At 31.8% G+C, this 12,776-nt stretch overlaps 1 protein-coding gene across 4 annotated transcripts; it reads left to right on the forward strand.

The window, feature by feature from the left end:
* Positions 1 to 479: 479 nt before the first annotated feature.
* LOC129312202 (uncharacterized) lies at positions 480 to 10,218 on the forward strand. 4 transcript variants are annotated; one of them, XR_008593463.1, is made up of 3 exons: positions 480 to 971; positions 8,182 to 8,355; positions 9,543 to 10,218. XR_008593463.1 is itself a non-coding variant. In XM_054954830.1 (3 exons), exons 1-3 carry the CDS (start codon positions 842 to 844, stop codon positions 9,742 to 9,744), a joined length of 462 nt encoding a protein of 153 aa, XP_054810805.1. In that variant the 5' UTR covers positions 480 to 841; the 3' UTR covers positions 9,745 to 10,218. The 4 variants fall into 4 exon arrangements, 3 of the variants coding, with proteins under 3 accessions (XP_054810805.1, XP_054810806.1, XP_054810807.1); XM_054954830.1 differs by having other exon boundaries at positions 8,182 to 8,311; XM_054954831.1 differs by lacking the exon at positions 480 to 971 and adding an exon at positions 2,122 to 2,275.
* Positions 10,219 to 12,776: the final 2,558 nt, after the last annotated feature.

Genomic DNA, 12,776 nt, shown 5'->3' on the forward strand with positions numbered 1-12,776 from the left:
GGAGAAAATATAAATGTGTGTGTGTGTATATATAATATATTATTATAAATTTCAATCAATATGTCAAAATGAAGTTTGCAATTAGAGCAAGTGGAAAATGCATGACCATATGTTACGGCAAAAACATCACATCAGAAAAACGTAAAAATTGGTTTACTCAATACTCACTGAAACAGTTTTAAATTTTTTTCAAACAGTTTTTAAAATTTATAAATATATTTTATAATGTTTTAAATAATATATTTATTTATATACAGTAATATTACCCCCATTTTTAATATTTTTTATTTATAAATAATACAACAAAGATAAAAACAACCATCAATGTTTAAATTCATAATAATTTAAATTTGAAATACAAGAATAAAATTTTAAATTAAATAGTCTGAAAAAATGTAATAGCGTTTGTTTTTAAAAGTAAAACTATCTTTATTTTAATAAAAAATTCCAAAACCCTTTTTAAATATATGAACCAAAACAGTTTTTCAGGGCACATTGTTTTAGATAATAATAGGTCTCTTTTGGTTAGTAAAAATGAAAAGAATAAAATGGATTGAAAAAATTAAGATAAAAATAAACTAAATCATCCATTAATATATATTATAAATGTGAAAATCATCACGCTCTCTAAAAATCTCATAAATTATAATTCTCAACCCTATGAATCAAATTATCACTTATAAATGTGCTTATTAATCCCCTTTGATAATCTTTTTTATTTTTTAATTTATTTTATTTCATCCTTTTCTAATAAGTAAGCAAGCCCATAGTATTGGATTATAGTTGGCATTTTAGATGATCATGTACGAGCCACACAGATTGGACGGTTAGGATCAAAGAAATGGAGAGGAAAGGAGCAAAATGGAAGGGAAAGACCCCGCGCCTTTGTAGGTACTGTCTCTCTCGATTCTCGACAACTAAATTCATGCACATCGGAGCTCCGTTGGCGAGAACAATAATGACGAAAAGAGGTAAGATTACCTACCTTCACCTTCTGCAATTTAATCTTTCATTTAGTGGAAATTAAATCTGTGTATGCTTAAAATTAGTTCTGCACTTCAAATTGGTTAGATAAAAATAAATTTTCTCTGTAGTTGAGTTATCTGAAGGAAGGAAAAACAAAGATAAATATATAATTTCACTTTCTGCTATTTTAAAAATATTTTAAAGATAACATATATATATTAATTAATATAATGTTTAGAAACTTGGCCCCCTTACCTTTCAAAATGTTGGTTAATGTTGGTTAAGCCCCTGTTTGCACTGGTTGCGTTTTCATTCTTTGATTGCATATTCTTTATAAACTTACTTTGATGAGTGTGGCTTTACTCTAACTTAATGAATAATTATGTTTTTAGATGGAGTTCGATACATGAGTATCCTAATAATTAAAAGCTGAAAAATGCTCCCTTTCGTCAATAGAAATACAAAATTAATTATGATGTAATATGAGTTTAAAAGTGTTGGCTGCAAGTAGGAAATCGAGAGCTGCTTGAGTCGTGCCGAAGGACACTGTCTTTAAGAATTATTCCAGCATACTGGTACGGCAGAACGGCAGTTCCTCATAATTAAACAAGCACAAGACAACAGAACAGCAAACTCAAGCGAACCAAAACACAGTCAGAGGAGGAAAGAACAACGTCAAAAACGTAATCTGCTCCTTCACATTAATCTACTCATTAATCGTGATACTCATTAATCTGCTTCTTCACGTCCCTATTCTTGATCATCTCCCATCTATAGTAGTTTCCCACAATGAACTTTTGTTTGTCAATATCCTCAGCAATGTACTTTGTCACCAGGGACTCCCATATCTTACAGGCTTCCTTGTAGATACTGTAACATCTCAGTTTTTAATCCCATGATTAATTAAAGCTAATTAGGGTAATTAAGTAAGTTGATGTGGTATGTGATCAGAGGAGAATAATAAGTGTTTTTAGTTAGAATTTCAAATATAATTTTGGTCCAAAGTCAAATTAAGTGACCAAAAAGTGCAGAAAACCAAGCTAAAAAGCCTTTGTGTCACATGTCATGACACTTGCGAGATGCGCCGCGATGCACAGGACCATCAAGCAAGAGTTGTTTTCTCTATACCACATGCTGTGGCGTGTGAGGACATACGTTGTGGCCCACAGTGTGAATTCTATAGAATTTAAACGCGAATTGATGCAAAAACAAAAAGGAAAGGAAAGGAAATGGAGGAGCTCACATTTGCTCTGCTAGGGCATGACCTAGAGGAGGATTTGAGAAGGTTTGAAGCTCCAAATCATTCAAGGTAAGATTCCTAAATCCTTTTTCTCCTTTCCTCTTTCATTTTCTCAAGGATTTAAGTTAGGGTTTGAATGAGGATGATGATTTCAGTCCATATAGGTTATGAATCCGAACCCATTGACTCAAATGGAGTTAATGAGAGTTTTTTAGAGTATTTAAACCTAGTATAAATGATTTTGGTGGTTGTTGAAGGGAGAGCTCCATTAATGTTCAAAAATGAATATTAAATATGTCATTATTATGGTTGTTGAGGTATTAATGGCAATATTGGTATTCAATGAAGCTATATAACATTATAGATAGATAATAAACCCAATAGGTAAGCCCAAATGTAAGCAATATGGGCATTGGGTAATATAAAAAGAGAATATTAGAGTTTAAATGTGTGAGATTGGCAATGTTAATGAAAGTTACAGATTTATTAATATATGATGAGGCTTATTAGACAATTATGTGATAAACCATCCAATATGCTTATGCGGGAATGAATATTGGAGGGTTCTGTGGTCAATCATTCAATATTTAGAGCTATATTGGACGGTTATCCTTAAAACCGTCCAAGATACACTACTACAAAATAACCTTACCGGAGCGCTTATTTTTGGTATACAGGAAGCACTCCCATAGCCAGTACTCCTATATATACAAGAGCATGCTTTATAAAGTACTCCTATAGGGGTGGTCTATAGGAGTGCTTTTATAAAAAGCACTCCCATAGGGGTGGTCTACAGGAACGCTTTTATAAAAAAAACTCCCATAAACATTTAAAAATTTTAAAATAAAGACCTTATGGGAGTGCTTTTTTATTAAGCGCTCCCGTAAAGCCATCTATAAGAGTGCCTTAACCGTTCAATATTTAGAGCTATATTGGACGGTTATCCTTAAAACCGTCCAAGATACACTACTACAAAATAACCTTACTGGAGCGCTTATTTTTGGTATACGAGAAGCGCTCCCATAGCCAGCACTCCAATATATGCGAGAGCGCGCTTTATAAAGCACTCCCATAGAGGGTGGTCTACAGGAGCGCTTTTATAAAAAACACTCCCATAGACATTTAAAAATTTCAAAATAAAGACCTTATGGGAGCGCTTTTCTATCAAGCACTCTCGTAAAGCCATCTATAGGAGCGCCTTACAATAAAGTGCTCCTATAAAGGGATTTACGGGAGCGCTTAATAAGAAAACGATCCCGTAGGGTTTTTATTGTAAAAAAAAATTATTTTCACCATATATTTTATAGTTTTCATAATTATTCAACTTAAATAAATTTTCCAAAACTGGTAAATTTTGATAGCATCATCACACTATCAAATAAATTTTACAAAATAACATGTCATCCAATACTATTATCACAATAATTCAAACTTAGAACCAAATCTTCTTTTACATGTCAATATATTTTTTTTTACTTTGAATCAAAACTTCTATGATCAATATTACCTTATGGTATTCTTCTAACATAATTGTTGCTCACCGCAAGTGTACGGGTCGTAGCAAGTAAGATAAAATGAGTAGAGTATCGTTCCCTCGAGGATTTATTTAGAAAACTATAATCAAGCAAAAGACTAAGCAAATTTGATCAAGTTGAGCTACACATAGTTAGGTGAAATGGTTTTGCAAATGAAACTAACACTGAAAAATAAAGAAAGTGAGTAATTCACAAACTTCCAACACTAATTGAGACCTAAGATTATTTGTTCCCCTTGCATTTCATAACACCAAAATTACCTCCTTTCATAAATGCTTTTAATGAAAATAAGTGATAACCGAGGATTCTAAAAATACTTGGACAAGCTCTCTCAAGTCATGAACAAGTATTTAGTTAAATTAATTGCCCAATCTCTTGTTGCAATCAATAAAACTCAATTTTAAACACCAACCCTAATGTGGCTATGCAAGGCTAGCAAGTATATCTCTATCTTACCAGCAGAACCATCCATTCAACATGCAAATATCAAGTTCTTACACAATTTTACCCAAGTTCTACACTTAACCTAGCCCTCTCAAGCATCAATTAAGTGAACCCAACATCTAAATGGTGGCCAATCAAGTAGAAGCATTAAGGAAAAAGTAAAATAAACATATATATATCATTAATCACAAAAAGAGAGGAGAAATATAGTGTTAATCCATACAAGGGTTCTAAATAATCCTAGAACAAAGGATTTAGCTACTCATAATCATCCACAAGCTACAAATATACAAAATAAGTGGACCCATTTCAGATTACAAGAGAGGAAAGGGAAGAGGAATAGAAAAACCAAAGAAAATGAGCTTCAAATGTCTTCAAAGCTTCAATCTATTGATCTCAACTCTTACAATGCCCAAACCCTAGCACAACCAAGCTCCAAAAGTGTCTAAAAGTCTGAAGAATGCGTTCCGGGTCGAGCTTTCAGCTTATATGTATCCTAGCCAACTAATTTCTGATAAATGAAACGCAGCGTTTTTCTGACAGCAGAGAAAGTCAAGAATGAAAGTCACGACTTTAGGATGATTTTGGCAGTTTTGCACTGTTTTTACAGCTAATAAAATTCATTCATTTTGCTCTTGATTTCTTCATTCAAAAGCCTTCCAAAAACATCCATAAAGCTCCAGAAATGCTTCTAATCAAAACTTCAATCAAAATAACATGAAATTAGGCTAAAAATATCAAATTAAAGCCAAGAACACAAGCCCAAAACAAAATGCACATTTTCCTAAATTGGGCAATAAAAACATATACAATTAAACCAAAATGGATTAGAATCTAAGGAAAATGTGATGAAATAACATGAACTTCTAGAGGTTAACCATAATTGATTATGAAATAAAAAAAGAAACCACACATGATTACCTAAATTTGTGTGAAGTCATGTAAATAATATATGTGAGAACTTAAGTTTTCTATCTAAAAAAACTTATATCAGAATAGACTTGTGTACTCAATAAAGTTAAGGTTTCTATCTAAATTCCAAAATGTGTGTAAAAGATCTAAACAATTTGAAACATAAGGATTAGAAAAAGAACAAAAAGACTAAACAAAAAATAGAGATAAGAGTAAATATGTACTTGAAAGGAAAAGAAGGTTATACTTTTGCTTTGTATTTCTCATCCCGAGACAACATTTGAAACAACTTGCAAAATTATAAAATAGATAAAGGGAATTATAAAATTTTAACAATGAGAAGATGTAAGATAAAAGAGTAATTTCAAACAATTATTATCTAATTCCAAACCAGTATGCTTTTTTCCTTTGATACAATTGAATGCTATATATATCAATTATGGTTCAGATTCCTCCACACATCACCTTCAAAATGCATGAAATATGCTACTTTGATGTTTTTTTAAATACATAAACAAACTTTATTAATTAAAACAAGAAAGAATATTAAAACAAGGGCCTAAAGAAGTAAAATAAAAATATTAATTTTTGTTAAAATTGGTAATAAGAGGCTCACATGAAACCTATAATCGCAGCCCTATCAATGCATGACAATTGTTGAAGTAAAGAAGTACCCTCTTGCAGATACTCCCTCCATTCAAAAATGTAAGGCATTTTTTTAAGAATTGAATATTTAAAAATGTAAGGCATTTTTAGTCTTTTGAGGTGTAATCGTTACCTTTTTTCTAAAAGTATCCCTATTGATAATGACTTTATATTTATTGTAGGGTATTTAATAGGGGTAAATATGAAAAGATAGGGCTAGTTGAAAAGTAGGCAACTACTTTATTGAACAGTGAGATTCAGTTAAAAATGCCTTATATTTTTTAATTGAGGGAGTACATTTTATAATCATGTACCCTCTAGATTTTTTTTTTGTTTAATTTGTTTAGAGACCTTTTCGCTTCGAGAACTAAAAAAAATACGTTGCTATCCTGAACTTGGAATATATAACTTGGAACTTGGGAGGATATCTTGAACTAAAAGATGATACAATTATTCATGTGAAAACTGATGAAATTCTTAATTAATTTTGATAATTATCTAATTCATTAACTGCACTTTTAAATCCTACAGGGATTAATTTTGGATACAGAATTATTATTGTGATATTCAGATTTAAATTAACAAGGTAAGAAATATTATTATATTTGTCTTCATTTAAAATATTTCCAGAATTGAATTATTAATCAATCAATTAAATATTTTCAATCATTTTTTTATTTAGTCAAAGATTACCAGAACATTTAACTACATGAACTGCAACAACGCAATCCCTAGGTTGAGCGACTTTAACAAGAGCCCAATTTAGAAGTTGCCTGCTTTGGCTATCAATTCTAATCCCCACCAGCACATTTCCTCTCTTAATAGTCAATATTGTGTTTTGCTCTTCTGTGTCAAATCCCCTTTCCAGTCCCAAAATAGTTGAGTTTTATTCCTCTTTGAATTCACTGAACTCCTGCAAAGATAGTCTTTTCTATTTCTAAACGAATCATCTCATCCTTTATAAAACAAGGCAAACATGGTTGAAACGAATGCTTCCATTGCTATGCACACCTTTAGAATATTATTTTTTGAATACAAATAGCACCGATATACATATTGCCATTATAAAGAATCCAGGGTAAAAGCCATTAAGAATCACAAAATAGAAGGAGAAAAACCATGACATGTATGATATAAAATTTTTTTCTTGGTCAAAAGAAGAAGAAGGGAGTGTTAAAAAATGGAACAATGCAAAAGGATAAATAGAAGAGACAAAGAAAATGCACCAAAATCTTGAAGGCGACCATGGTTTGAGGTAAACAAGATTTTGAAATGAAATTACCGCCGAATAGCATCAGCTTACCTACTGTATCTAAATTTCAAAAACTCACAAGGCAAATATATTTTTAGAAATAAGAACAAGAAGGAATGATGATTGAAAGTATCATACTATGGAAAGGAAGGCAAGGATGGTAAAAATGGCTTATGGTGGGGGACACAGGGATGGCACTACAGCAGCTCCGATCTGCAGAAATCTAAAGCACAAATCAACAATGCCTTGTGGATCTGAAGCACAAGGGACAAATCTAAAGTAACGGACAACAAAGGCTGGTGTACAATGGACAACCCTGAAGGAGAAGAGAGCAGGTCAAAGGTTTTCTAGAGGTAGAGATGCACAAATCTATGATAACTTGTGGCAGAATGTTGAAGGCAAACGATGTGGCTTCCAGTGACAGTAAGTTGCTAGTGGCAGCAAGATGACAAAGGAAAGCTAAGGAGACCGATGGTACTTGAAAAAAGATGGAAAGGGGTGAGGGTTTGAGAGAAGGAGAAGAGAAATTTTAAAGTAGGGCTATGCGAATCTATCAAACTTAAGCTGTTTTTTTAAGATAATCTTTCAGAGCACTTTTCCTAAAAGGCTCCAAAATTGGAAGCCTTTTGGAGCTCTTATACCAAAAGTGGTCCGAAAAAGGTTGTCTCTTCTAATCTATCGGAGCATTTTCTAATAAAGCACTGTAATAAGCCTTTTTAAATTTTTAAAATTTCTTTTTTGCCATTACCTACCAAAGCTCTTTTGATGCAAGTACTCTGGTAGGCTTTTTGAATTTTTTTAATTATTTTGTTTTAGTAAATTTTCGAAGCGCTTTGCTTGAAAACGCTATAACATGTATTTTGATTTTTTCTTATTTTTTTACAGATCTACAAGAGCATTTTTTCAATTAAGCGCTCCCATAGATTAACATTCTAGAGTGCTTATTTTAATAAGCACTTTGAAATGTTTCTATGTATATATTTGGGAGCCCAAATAGGCGCTCTTATTTGCATTTTCTGCAATAGTAATAAGATTTAAATTTTGAATTTTTGATAATTTTTATATTTTGATACAGATATTGGACGGTTATTTTGTTTAACCATCCACTATGTGGCACATTTATTGAATGGTTAAGTGGATAACTATCCAATATACGTTTAACTTATACATTTTCCTTCCTATTTCAGATCAGATTTCAGTTTTACAGCATCTCTCCTTCTCCGCACCTCATCTCCTCTATTTTTTGGTTTTTCTCCTTTCGGCCGAGCAGCATCTTCTCCCTTGGAGCTCATGTTCTTCAATATTCCTCAAGCTTGTGTGGGTCTTCTCTTCTCCTTCATTGACTTCATTTTCTACATTTTGTAAGTGCTTGCCTCTTCTCTCCTTATTTCTTCATATTTATTCTTAATTTTTTGAGTGCTATCTGAAACCATTTAAGTGAATTTTTGTGTTTAATTGTTTTTTAGAATTGATTAGGCATGGTTGATTTTTGATTTGGTTTGGGTTTATCAGATTACATTATGTTGATTTGGTGTGTTATTAATGCTACCCACGAGGTGTTTGATGAAATGTTTCATAGAAAAAAATTATCTTTAGCCAAAACTCATATGAAATTTAAGTTATGGATAAGTTTAAGATATATATTAGACTAATAAAATTTGATTAGATAGGAGTTATATATAGTTTTTATTTTTATTCAAATTTATGACCCATTTTTTGTATATTTTTTTGTTTGAACAATATCTAACTAATTTGATTAGAAATTTTCTATCATTTAATTCTTTAATTGATAGTTGAATAGTGTATGAAGCTTTATATTAATTGAAATTGTGTATGAGTACTTTGAACTTACTCGAAATTGTTACTCATGTGTGTCTTTTAGCTTAAAATACTATATGTTGTTGTTGTTGTTGTTGATGGTGTTGTGATTGAAATGAGACAAAATGCCTCTTGAAAAGTTCTACTTTTATATAGTTATGCTGCCCAATTTTTATTTAAAATTTTGTTTAAGTTTTTTTTTCTTTTAAGTAAAAAGCATAAAACAATTAGGATGTATGTTAATATTAATATTCAAATATATATTTGTCTTATTATAATTATAAGTAATTTTTTTATTGTAACCAAACATAAAACAATTATATTCCTTTTTTTAAAATCTCTACAAAATAAATTCTTTTTTTTAAATCTCTAAAGTATTTAAAAATTACTTAGTTTTTATTTAAATACAAGGGCCCTAATGTTGTTTGGGTTATATATATTCAAATATAATTCCTAAAGAAGTCATGAAAATAAATGTTATAAATTATTTACAACTTATAAATTAAAAAAATTCACGTATTGGCAAGTTTTTGTTTAAGATAAATTACTTACAATTAGTTTAATATAATTATAAGTATTATCTTAAACTTAATTAGCTTAGAGAGGGATGATATATATGTGGAAGCATATAGCTCATGATTGATTGAGTTAGAAGTTAATTTATTTATTAAACTAACTCTTTTAATATGATTGAGTCACTAATATCATTTTACTCAATAATTCTTATCAGATTGGAAGAGATCATGGACAAGGAATGGATGTTTGTGAATAGAATCGTGAAAGAGTTCATTAGTTTTGCATTAAAGCATGAAGCAGATCATAATAGCATTGTGTGCCCTTGCATCAGGTGTGGCCACTTGAATCGAGTTAGTGCGAGCGGGTTGGAAGACCATTTAGTGTGCCATGAAATTGATCATACTTACACATGTTAGCATAAGCATGGTGAGTCAAGGGATACAACTGATAGAAGCCATGGGAATAATGGTTCAACGTACGTGTTACATGATTTTGAAACAAGTATAGATGAAGATGATCATGTTGAAGAGATGGCGAGTGCTGTTGAAGAGGAACTCTAGGATTGTCTTGAAATGCTTGAGAGGTTGAGAAATGATGCGAGAACACCTTTATACACCGGTTACATTGGATTCCCAAAATTGACCGCTGTGCTGAGATTGTATAACTTAAAAGCGAGAGGAGTTTTGATTGATACAATCTTCATCTAATTTCTTTCTTTTATTCATGAAATGCTATCGAAAGGTAATGAGCTTCCAACCTGAACATATGATGAAAAACAAGTGTTGTGATCTATGGGCATGAGCTATAAGAAAATACATGCTTGCCCTAATGATTGTACTTTGTTCAGGAATGAATATGCATTATTAACTGAGTGTCTTAAATGTAATGCATCATGTTATAAGGATAATAGAAAGAGTCCGGAGAAGGTGATATGGTACTTTCCTATAGTGCCTCAGTTTAAATGCTTATATAGCAGTGTAGTAGATTCCAAAAAGTTGACATGGCATGCAGACGAGAGGATTAGAGATGGTATGCTAAGGCATCCTACTGACTCTGCTCAATGGGAAAAGGTTGATCGAGAGTATCTAGACTTTACAAGAGATTCTAGGAACCTACACCTCACACTAGCTACTGACGGAATGAATCCACATAGCATGCAAAGTAGTACCCATAGTATATGGCCAGTGATGTTAATTATTTACAACCTATCTTTATGGCTATGCATGAAACACAAGTATTTGATGATGTCCATGTTAATTTCTGGGCCAAAACACCTAAAAATGACATAGACATATACTTAGCTCTTTTAATTGAAGATTTAAAGCTATTATAAGAGACAAGTGTCGAGATATATGATGGGTATAAGAAGGAAATATTTAATTTAAGAGCCATGCTATTTGGTACAATCAATGACTTTTCAGCTTATGGTAATTTGTCTGGGTATAGTATCAAAGAAAAACTTAGATGCCCTATTTGTGAAGATAGTACATAGACAGTGAGATTAGAACATGATATGAAAAATGTGTACATGAGACATCGCAGATGGTTGCCTCAACAACATTATTATCAGAGATTAAGAAAATCTTTTGATGGTACTCTAAAAGAAGGTGGGCCTCCTACATTTTTATCCAGTGATCAGCTGTTTGAAAAGGTTAAGAATTTGGGTATTGCATTTAGAAAACCTTTAGTGTGGCACATTAGTACAAGTGAATGGAAGAAAAGATCTATTTTCTTTGATTTGCTATATTGGAAGACCTTATATATGGGGCATTTTTTTGATATAATGCATATTAAAAAAAATGTGTGTGAAAGTATTGTTGGTACATTACTACATATTCCAGGGAAGAGCGAAGATGGCATAAAAGCAAGGCTAGACATGGTTTCCATAGGAATACGAGAAGACTTGGCACAGGAGGAGAATAGAAGCCATACATTTCTTCGTCCGGCAACTTATACATTGTCTAAAAAAGAAAAAAGATCATTATGTGAGTTTTTTGGTGCAAATAAAATTCTAAAGAATTACTTGTCCAATATTAAAAATCTTGTATCAATGAAAGACTTAAAGCTGAAAGGTTTAAAATCTCATGATTGCCATGTGTTGATGGAAAATTTTCTTCCAGTGGCCATATGTTCTATTTTACTAAGTAAGGTATATAATGCGATAGCTAAAATATGTTTCTTCTTCAAGTCTATTTGTAGTAAAGTAATCGACCCTTGTAAATTGTCAAGGTTACAAGGCCAAATTATAAGGACATTCTGTGGACTTGAAATGTATTTCCCACCTACATTTTTTGACATAATGATTCATCTTACTATTCACTTAGTTAAGGCCCGGCTTATTTAAGATAGATGTACCCGATTGAATGTAACATGAAAGTACTAAAAGGATATGTGAAAAACTGAAGTCGACCTAAGGGTTGCATTCTTGAGAGGTACATTAGTGAAGAAGCTGTAGAATTCTGTCAAGAGTACTTGAGAGATGAAAAATATGTTGGAATCCTAGTAGATAGGCATATGGGAAGAGAAGATAGAGAAGGAATGAAGGGGGTCAAATTAGTCATTATTTAGAAACACATTGGGAGCAAGCACCTCTTTATGTGTCGCACAACTCTAAAGAGGTTGATGAGTATGCAGATAAGCACAAGTCTAACATTAGGGAGGACAATCTTAGAAGAACAAAAACTTGGTATGAGAAAAAAACATAATAAGCATTTCACAGGTTGGCTAAAAAAGCATGTTTTTAACAAGTATAATTTCGATCATAATTCTATTTCTAAAGAGTAAAATGGTTGGCTAAAAGTCCAAACATACAAGTTATTTCTTATAATAGCTATGTAATCAATGGATACATATTCTACACCACAGAACTAGATGATCGAAGCACCCTTTTTGGTAAATTGTAGATTGAACTCTTGGACAACCATTTGGCTTAGAAATTCAAGTATTTGGAAGCTAGTTGACTGAGGAGTAAACCCTTGACCTCTTAAAAGTTTGAGATAACTGGGGGAACCCTACTTTGGATAGTTATGTGTTAATTGTAATGTGGATGCTAATTATGTATTTAAAATGAAATTTTTGACTTGTGAATGAGTGCATCATGTAATGAAAACCTCATATTTATCAAATTACTTTGATGAGTGTCAAGCATGCTAAAGAAATTTCAAATGAGTTTTAAATTTGCAAAAGTGACAATTGATATGAGTTGCATGTTTATGATGTGCTTTAAATGAACGGTTGATAATGGTTTGATGAAGATGAGTAAGTGTGATTGAAAAAGGTATGTTGATGTGTGATAATTGAAAATGAGAATTTATACTCACTTGGGTAGCGTATGATCGTAAACCCAACGTCAGAATGTGTTAAACAATAAATGAAAATGGGAGATGAGTCAGTATGTTTATGGCATGATCAGTAGGAGAGAGTTCACCTAGAGATTAGGAGTAGAGAA

This window comes from Prosopis cineraria, unplaced genomic scaffold (genome assembly GCF_029017545.1).
Source record: "Prosopis cineraria cultivar Desert tree isolate PC_DT_omini unplaced genomic scaffold, ASM2901754v1 PC5, whole genome shotgun sequence".
Taxonomy (NCBI): Eukaryota; Viridiplantae; Streptophyta; class Magnoliopsida; order Fabales; family Fabaceae; genus Prosopis; species Prosopis cineraria.

Bases quoted from the DNA above. Each gene is read 5' to 3' on its own strand.
- LOC129312202 (XM_054954830.1), top strand. From the start codon at position 842: ATGGAGAGGAAAGGAGCAAAATGGAAGGGAAAGACCCCGCGCCTTTGT. The intron at 972-8,181 runs GTAAGATTACCT...TTCCTATTTCAG, and splicing joins AACAATAATGACGAAAAGAG to ATCAGATTTCAGTTTTACAG. The intron at 8,312-9,542 runs GTGGGTCTTCTC...AATTCTTATCAG, and splicing joins TCAATATTCCTCAAGCTTGT to ATTGGAAGAGATCATGGACA.